Source organism: Argopecten irradians, chromosome 2, assembly GCF_041381155.1.
Source record: "Argopecten irradians isolate NY chromosome 2, Ai_NY, whole genome shotgun sequence".
Lineage (NCBI taxonomy): Eukaryota > Metazoa > Mollusca > Bivalvia > Pectinida > Pectinidae > Argopecten > Argopecten irradians.
Genome location: NC_091135.1, coordinates 1422816 through 1430798, shown reverse-complemented (window position 1 = coordinate 1430798; position 7983 = coordinate 1422816). Strand labels below are relative to the sequence as shown.

Below are 7983 nucleotides of genomic sequence, written 5' to 3'. Positions count from 1 at the left end.
CCTATCACGCTAACATGAGTACATATTGATAATATAATTTAATTTTTAAAAGAATATGCAAAGTCTGTTTTCATTACCCTAATTTCAGTTTGATGATTAGCCTATAGTGTTGAACACGATATGTGGTTATCTGGAGCTGTCTTTGGAACCATGACTACACGATGAAGTATATTGTCTGATGATGGTGAGAATGTACATATCGTACTAGTAATCAAAACGTCACATTTATTTTTTACTGGTTGTTCAAGATTATCAATACATAAAGTACTATTAGAATCTAGCAATCTGAAAAGTTCTAGCTGTGTTACCTTACCAAACACTGTAACGATTTACGCTACAGCTCAACACAAGTGGCGATTATGCATAAGGACTATTTCTGATCCCATGTCAGATATTTCATTTGAACAAATCAGATTTCTTAATGTTTGAGTTACTCAACATATTTCTAAGACCCACACTATGGTTGTAAAACAATACATGTCAAAGTTATGTACCTACAGTTATCTGAGGTCTTTAACACGGGATGGGTTACTGTGTAAGCGATCGTATCGCTGAACGACTTGTAGTTTCTCGAGAGTTTTTTACAATCGCAGATGGCAATTGACATTACAAAGAAAATCAAACTAAAAGTGACAGAACATAAATTTAGACTGGCTATAACCGTTATTGTAGCCACTAGTAACATTTCAGATTATAACATCACTACCTGCTGTAAGAATCGACCAAACGTTTACTCCGACAATAATTTGTCGAAAATGAAAAAAATCAAACTTGGATATTTAATATTGCCCCTAGTGATTAAAATGAGACTATAAGGCTGGAGCAGCTGCATAGGTGTTTAGAATCATCACTAACAGAAAGATTTGATTTCTCATGTTATTTCTCTTCAAGCAATATCAACTTAAGTTTGACCATCGACGATTTTCTCTAAGGCACAGTTTGACATTTTGATTGAGTTATGTTCTAAGTTCATGGGTATGTTGGATTTTAGTAATCCGTTGAATTTAAGGCTGGCAATAGAAAGTCAGTTTTAAGACATTAAAATTAAAACACATGTTAAAATGTGCATTATTATAATGTTAAATATATGTTTATATTTTTCTCATTTCATTTTTATTCTTAGTTATGAGTCATCTCATTGTTTTATTTCAATTCACGTTCAATTATATAAAAACGGAGGAAATTTGTGTCGAGGTTTTTTTTCAGAGACGGATATTTGATCCTTGCATTCAATGCCTGTAGTCTTACTAAGAAGCAATCCATGGATTTCAAAGTGTATCTAAAAGTCTCTTTTAATAATGTACATGTATATCGGCCTGGAGGCAGAGCCATGTGAGGTAGGCTTTGAGTTCTGTCTGGCTGACACACACCATAGTTCGTAAAAGTGTTAATTCTGTCCCTGCTTACCGTTCATTAAAAAGTGAGTGGAACGACTTATTGGCCCGTCGTCAGTATAATGTGATCGGTTGTTGGCCCGTCGTCAGTATAATGTGATCGGTTGTTGGCCCGTCGTCAGTATAATGTGATCGGTTGTTGACCCGTCGTCAGAATAATGTGATCGTTGTTGGCCCGTCGTCAGTATAATGTGATCGGTTGGTGTGTGTACCTATTGACAGTATGATGTGATCGTTGTTGGCCCGTCGTCAGTATAATGTGATCGGTTGTTGACCAGTCGTCAATATAATCAATATAATGTGATCGGTTGTTGGCCCGTCGTCAGTATAATGTGATCGGTTGTTGGCCCGTCGTCAGTATAATGTGATCGGCTGTTGGCCCGTCGTCAGTAAAATTTGATCGGTTGTTGGCCCGTCGTCAGCATAATGTGATCGGTTGTTGGCCCGTCGTCAGTATAATGTGATCGGTTGTTGGCCCGTCGTCAGTATAATGTGATCGGTTGTTGACCCGTCGTCAGAATAATGTGATCGTTGTTGGCCCGTCGTCAGTATAATGTGATCGGTTGGTGTGTGTACCTATTGACAGTATGATGTGATCGTTGTTGGCCCGTCGTCAGTATAATGTGATCGGTTGTTGACCAGTCGTCAATATAATCAATATAATGTGATCGGTTGTTGGCCGGTCGTCAGTATAATGTGATCGTTGTTGGCCCGTCTTCAGTATAATATGATCGGTTGTTGGCCCGTCGTCAGTATGATGTGATCGGTTGTTGGCCGGTCGTCAGTATAATGTGATCGTTGTTGGCCCGTCGTCAGTATAATGTGATCGGTTGTTGGCCCGTCGTAAGTATAATGTGATCGGTTGTTGGTATAATGTGATCGTTGTTGGCCCGTCGTCAGTATAATGTGATCGGTTGTTGGCCCGTCGTAAGTATAATGTGATCGGTTGTTGGCCCATCGTCAGTTGGTGTCTACTCTCTTGTGTTTCTGGCGGTATGCTTCAGTGAGGTTACACTATAACAAGAGTTTCCACTATTGTTAAGGGAGACAACACGAAAATACCACAGTCTGCCTTTGTATAAATACATAGCACATCAGGGGAGGAACGTCCTTAATCACCATAGCTATTTATAAAACGTATAGCCCAGTTAACCAACTATTGGTGTAGTATATTCTTTGCAATCGTGTGTAAATTTGGTGTTTGTCATTATAAAATATGTTAAGTCATCGGACAACAACAACATATACTATAACACGATATCCGAAATAAAACAGTAATTAAACCTTATTTAAGTAAGTACATTTTCGTAATTATTCGAACGCCATATATTTCTATGAATATTTCACTTTGGAATGAATCTTTGTCAACATCTAGCACTTATTATGTTTTATTATATGACTGGTGCTTTTGCTGTATTTTAATTGGCCAATACGTTTCTCAGAAGTATTCATCAACTGCGATATCAACCCCGAAATCGGCGGCAAAAAGCACGCGAGGTTACTGGACTCAGTCCAGATACCTCTTGCGAGTCCAGTAACCTGTGTCAAAAATAGATCGAGGAAAACTCCCTTGAAATGTGACGTCATAATCACTTTTGACGTCAAGTCGTACCCAAATATAGCGTAACAGGAGTTCCCTCATTCAATGACGTCGGGATAATCTATTGTGACGTCAATATTATAGTCGGCAACATATATGGCGGAAGGCAGCAAGTTTACTGCGATCAACGGTGACAACTGCAAACTTCAATTTATGGAAAACGTTCAAGAATGCCAGACGAGCTGCAGTTGATACAATATTCCAGTTCTACCAGTCTAAACCGTTAGCAAGAAGCATTTGGATATTTACCATATACTACATGTAATTGCTTTTGTAAACAGAAAGTTTGCAAATATCATCTTGTTTTTTGTAGTTTTAAAAGTCTTTTTGAAGAGCCGGCTTAATATCATGTAAGTGTCATGTAATAAAACAGTTATCGACCTATTTTCAGGTGGATACGATGAGTTATCAATTCTCGAAAATGATATAACCCTCGGCCTCCGGCCTCGGGATATATCACTTACTCGGGTTGATAACTCACCGTATCCACCTGAAAATAGGTCGATAATTGTATAATATCGTCACTAAAAAAAGGAGATATTGCTCATAAGAATCGTGTCTTTTGCGTCAGAACAAAACAAACAGGCTGTTAAAGGAGATTGATGCAAATACCATACAGGACGTTAAAAATACTACCCTCATCATACAAGGCGACTAAATTCGAGATTGGATTTTGTTCTCTTCATCCTAACTGATGTTTTCTTCCTAAAGTCTTAGCGTTTGATCTTAAAATTTGGATGTAGTATCCAAATAAATTGGTATTCCTTTTTCGAGCTTTATTGCTTACTCCTGTCATGGACACCTACATACATATGTCACGAAATGTCCGGTGTGATTTGGCTGTTCAATATAACTATTTGCTATTCTAACGATACATATGATGTATATTATTTTGAAATGTTACAGCTAATACTGTGGTTACCAAGAATAAACAGAAGGCATGTATTTCTTTTTTTGTAACTGCATTGCTTTTTTTTTCAAACTGTCGTCTCTTCCAATTTTCGTTACTATTCTTAACTACATAGCATATATTCTCTAAAACGAAAACAATAATGTGCTGTGCTATTCAATTTTTAAAATATGCTACGAATCTGGTGTGTTTTGTATTGCGTTCAATCAATACAACTAAACCTTGCATAGACGTAAGGTCGTGTAATCTACTGTCTACCGTCACAAGTAAATCCTCGTCTAGTAATATTAGTTTGTCACGTACTCAGCATTTCTGTTTGAACAGCATTGCTTAAAATTACATCCTCCCAGTGGTTACAAGGCAAAGGTGAAGCCAACGGGTGATGCTTTTTGACATTTATTTAGAAGTGTATTGAAATATACGAATTTTGGTAATTGGATCCTCAAATATATACATGAGTAGATTAAGAATATGTAAGTCGGATCTAGATAACCAGAAGGTTTCTTTTGAATTCCAACAGCACGTCAAGTTCTATTTACCTATCCCTATTAACACTTGGTAAATCTGAAAAGATTCAACATAGACTAACCCTTTTTTGTTTTCTAAAAATGCATTTAAGTTTAAAGCAAGTAAATTACAATAGGTCATTTAGTAATCTTAATGACGATTTAATTACAAATGTTCTGTATATTTATTTATAATTTCGTACCACAACTGAATTACAAGGTAAATGTTTCTTTCGAAAGAGGGTGATTTCTATATATATGTCATAATATAGTTGATTTGTAACTATTTAATAGAAAGGCAACATAATGGTTCACCCATCCTACAGTTAAGATACAATTCATCAGGACAACACTCAATACTGTATGCCTTTTGGATCCTCCGTGATGTATTGTTTGAAGCATAATTAACTTGACCTTAGCTAGACTGATGTTATGCTTGTCCCCGTACTTTTTATAAATCGTCATAAATACATTAACTTTCACTACCTCAAGTCTGAAGTCGTCTGGAGTAATAAGCTAGATATTTACTTGATATAAAGAGTAACACATTTCCATGGGGAAAGCTTGTGATATTCGTATACGTATTGACAAGACAACAATGTTATTGTACATATTTTGTGTTTTATTATGTTGATGTGACAATTATCAGACAGACAATGTGGCTGTACGCTCACACACTCACTGGTTATAAATACATTCTCACATAAAACATCATACATTACAATCATGACGATTCATACATTCCTTAGACAAAGCATAATTAAAACTTTTTTGATATATGAATGGCAATATAAACCTAATTGTGTGGGTTTTATTTATTTTGTTTTCATTTTAAAGGGCAGCGTTGACTAAATTCTTAGTTTGACAATAACTGCTATAGTGAGACTGAACACCTGTTCTATTGTTAAACATTAAACAAACTAATAATATCATTAAAATATCATAACCTATATATTACTGATTGATATCAATAAAATTTGATATTAACTTTTCATATAACAAATGTCTACATTTTATGCGATTATCTGGCATCTATGACTTATTATGACATACCTTTATTTCAAAGGTTACATATATGTAATGTGCTGCATTTAGCATACAAATGTACATAGTACATGATTACTTCAAAATATATAATGCATTAAATTTACATACATGTATAACATGTATATTAACATGTATAACATGTAAATTACCATATATATATATATGCTTAACTATACTTAAAACCACCGACTCCGAGACGTTTTCGTTCCGCTTCTGGAAACTGCTCGAAACGGAACGAAATTATAACTCAGAATCTATGTCATTTTTAATATGTACATATTCCTAATGATAATGAAGTTGATATCAGTTCTATTGCATATTTACATATATCTGTGCATTACAATATGCATGCGGACATTCGCGGACATGTATTTAAAGTCAATATTTTCTGATTATATATCAACTTGTTAACACACCATTATAAGAGAAAGAATGATTTGATTGTTCTCGAAAACAAAACAACAGTTACAGTTGTGGCTCGGCAGGTTTCATGTATCAAAGTTTAAAGGAACATTTTTAAGGTGTCAAAAGAGGACTGTTCCTTTTTACCAAGTACAGATTGTGTCTTCATCTGGTTTTATCGGTCGCATTCCCGGTGGAAAATGTGACGATTTGCAGAAGGAAGCCAATAGCATTATAAGACGTGCAATGCATGCGATTAACTGAGTTGTTGTATGATTCTGGTAACATCTGAGCGGATGGTTTGGAGGTCCTTGTTGTTATGAGATAAATAATAAGTGTGGATTCTGGTTCAGTCAAGAGCTTGTATCTAATACAAAACATATCGTAAACAAAACAGAAACGTAATAACAACGTGAACATATATCCTTCAAATAACAGTGTTATATATTTAATAGTTAAGGCAAATAGACGAACGTGGTTCCTAGACAACACCAATGGTCATTTTGGTGATATTTCGTAGATGGATGTTTTAAGGAGTGATTATTTATATGTAATCTACAAAATTTGTATGTCTAAAGTGAGGCTGATGTTATGACCAATCGAATCGCTGCCCAATCTGTTTAAAGAAAAGCTCATTTAACGGTTGAAAATGTCGCTTTAGTCTGTCTTTGATATCCTGACTAATAACTATGTGTTGTCTTCCCTTGTTTTCTCTCAGACACTCCACCACAGAACTCGTCCGGAAACAAAAGAAACCTTTCGTGGCATTAAACACGAACTGTTCTTTTCTCACCTGATGTGAAAGGCCTAAAAACTCCTCTACTTTATATATTTCATCATATGGTTTCCGTTTCATATTTTCGCCGTCTACAATGTGTATCTGGCTCAGTGGGAAGTACTTGAGCCAACGTTTTAGATTCGTGTGGTAGAGTGACGGTCTGATGCATATATAATCCCGATTTATCTCCCCTGTCCGATGATTAAACACAGCATCCTCGAAATTGTGGCGACTCCTATTATTTATGACCCGTTGTGTATAGTCAGAAATCGCTCTCTCCACTGGTTCGCGAACAACCACGATTAATTTTATTGTGCTGTTGAAGTCATAAGTTCTTCCAGGAGCTTGTTCATTGTGGAAATTATTACTAGATTTCTCAATGGTCATCTGCCCTTCGGATGAATATGGCATTAACCTTTTGTACCAGTCGAAACCGTTTTCATATCGAAAGCTGAAAAAGTTAGGTTCTTTGCTTGCAGTTATAACATCCGGGTGTAAATCTAGGAAATGACGTAATGCACCCGTTCCCGCCTTTCTCACTCCGATAATGATACTCTGAGGTAGTCGGCGTTTCCGGTTTATATTCGTCTCGTAACTGGATGACGGGAAATTACACGTCCTGTCCGTCCATCTCAACGAGATACAAGCCTTCATTATAAAGAGTACCGTTAGGGTACATACTACACCAATTCCAATCACTTTTAAGCGCGTGACCTTTCTGTGACAACATGTGACCTGCGACTTAGACGACGCCTCGTCTGCTAATAAAGGCACGTGCGTGGTGTCCACCATCGATCCCAATTTAGCATAAATCTGAAAGAATTAGTAAAAATATAAGATTAAATAATGGTTTTAAATTTGAATTAGCAACGATTACGTTCCCGATCACATCATAAACATATTGAAAAAGAGTATTTTGTAGTTCGAATAATGTTTAAAAAATCATAATTGCATGCCGACTTTTAATTTATATGGAAATCACATTAAAGCAGAAGAGAATTAAATTCCCATTAAGAGTCTTTCACGTAAGCTGACTCTTCTATTTCTACCACAGTAATTTGTTAATTTTCCACGTCAATGAACAATTGTCTTACATTGTATCCTCGCACTATATTCTTGAAAACATTTCTGGATTTCTTGATGAACGTTGCTAGTGAACCTTATTATCCTATGTGAACGTTTGTTAATACATTGAAATTACGTTATTTAAAGACTAATAAACTTTCTTAAGGAATATTATGTAGAAATAAATGAAATGTCAAAGTTGGTCTTATAGTTTTAGACTAGTTATTATGCGTAAAAGACATTTTTGAAAACATGTGCTCAGAAGTCAGACAATCAGAATC

General features: G+C 35.7%; 1 protein-coding gene across 1 annotated transcript in view; it reads right to left on the bottom strand.

Annotated features, from left to right (window-relative positions):
* Nucleotides 1-5011: 5011 nt before the first annotated feature.
* LOC138314047 (heparan sulfate glucosamine 3-O-sulfotransferase 1-like) overlaps nucleotides 5012-7983 on the bottom strand; it is a 62798-nt gene continuing 59826 nt past the window's right edge. The window contains exon 2 of the mRNA XM_069254248.1: nucleotides 5012-7450. Within this exon, the coding sequence (XP_069110349.1) occupies nucleotides 6449-7450 (1002 nt within the window). The 3' untranslated portion in view covers nucleotides 5012-6448. The remainder of the gene's footprint in view (nucleotides 7451-7983) is intronic.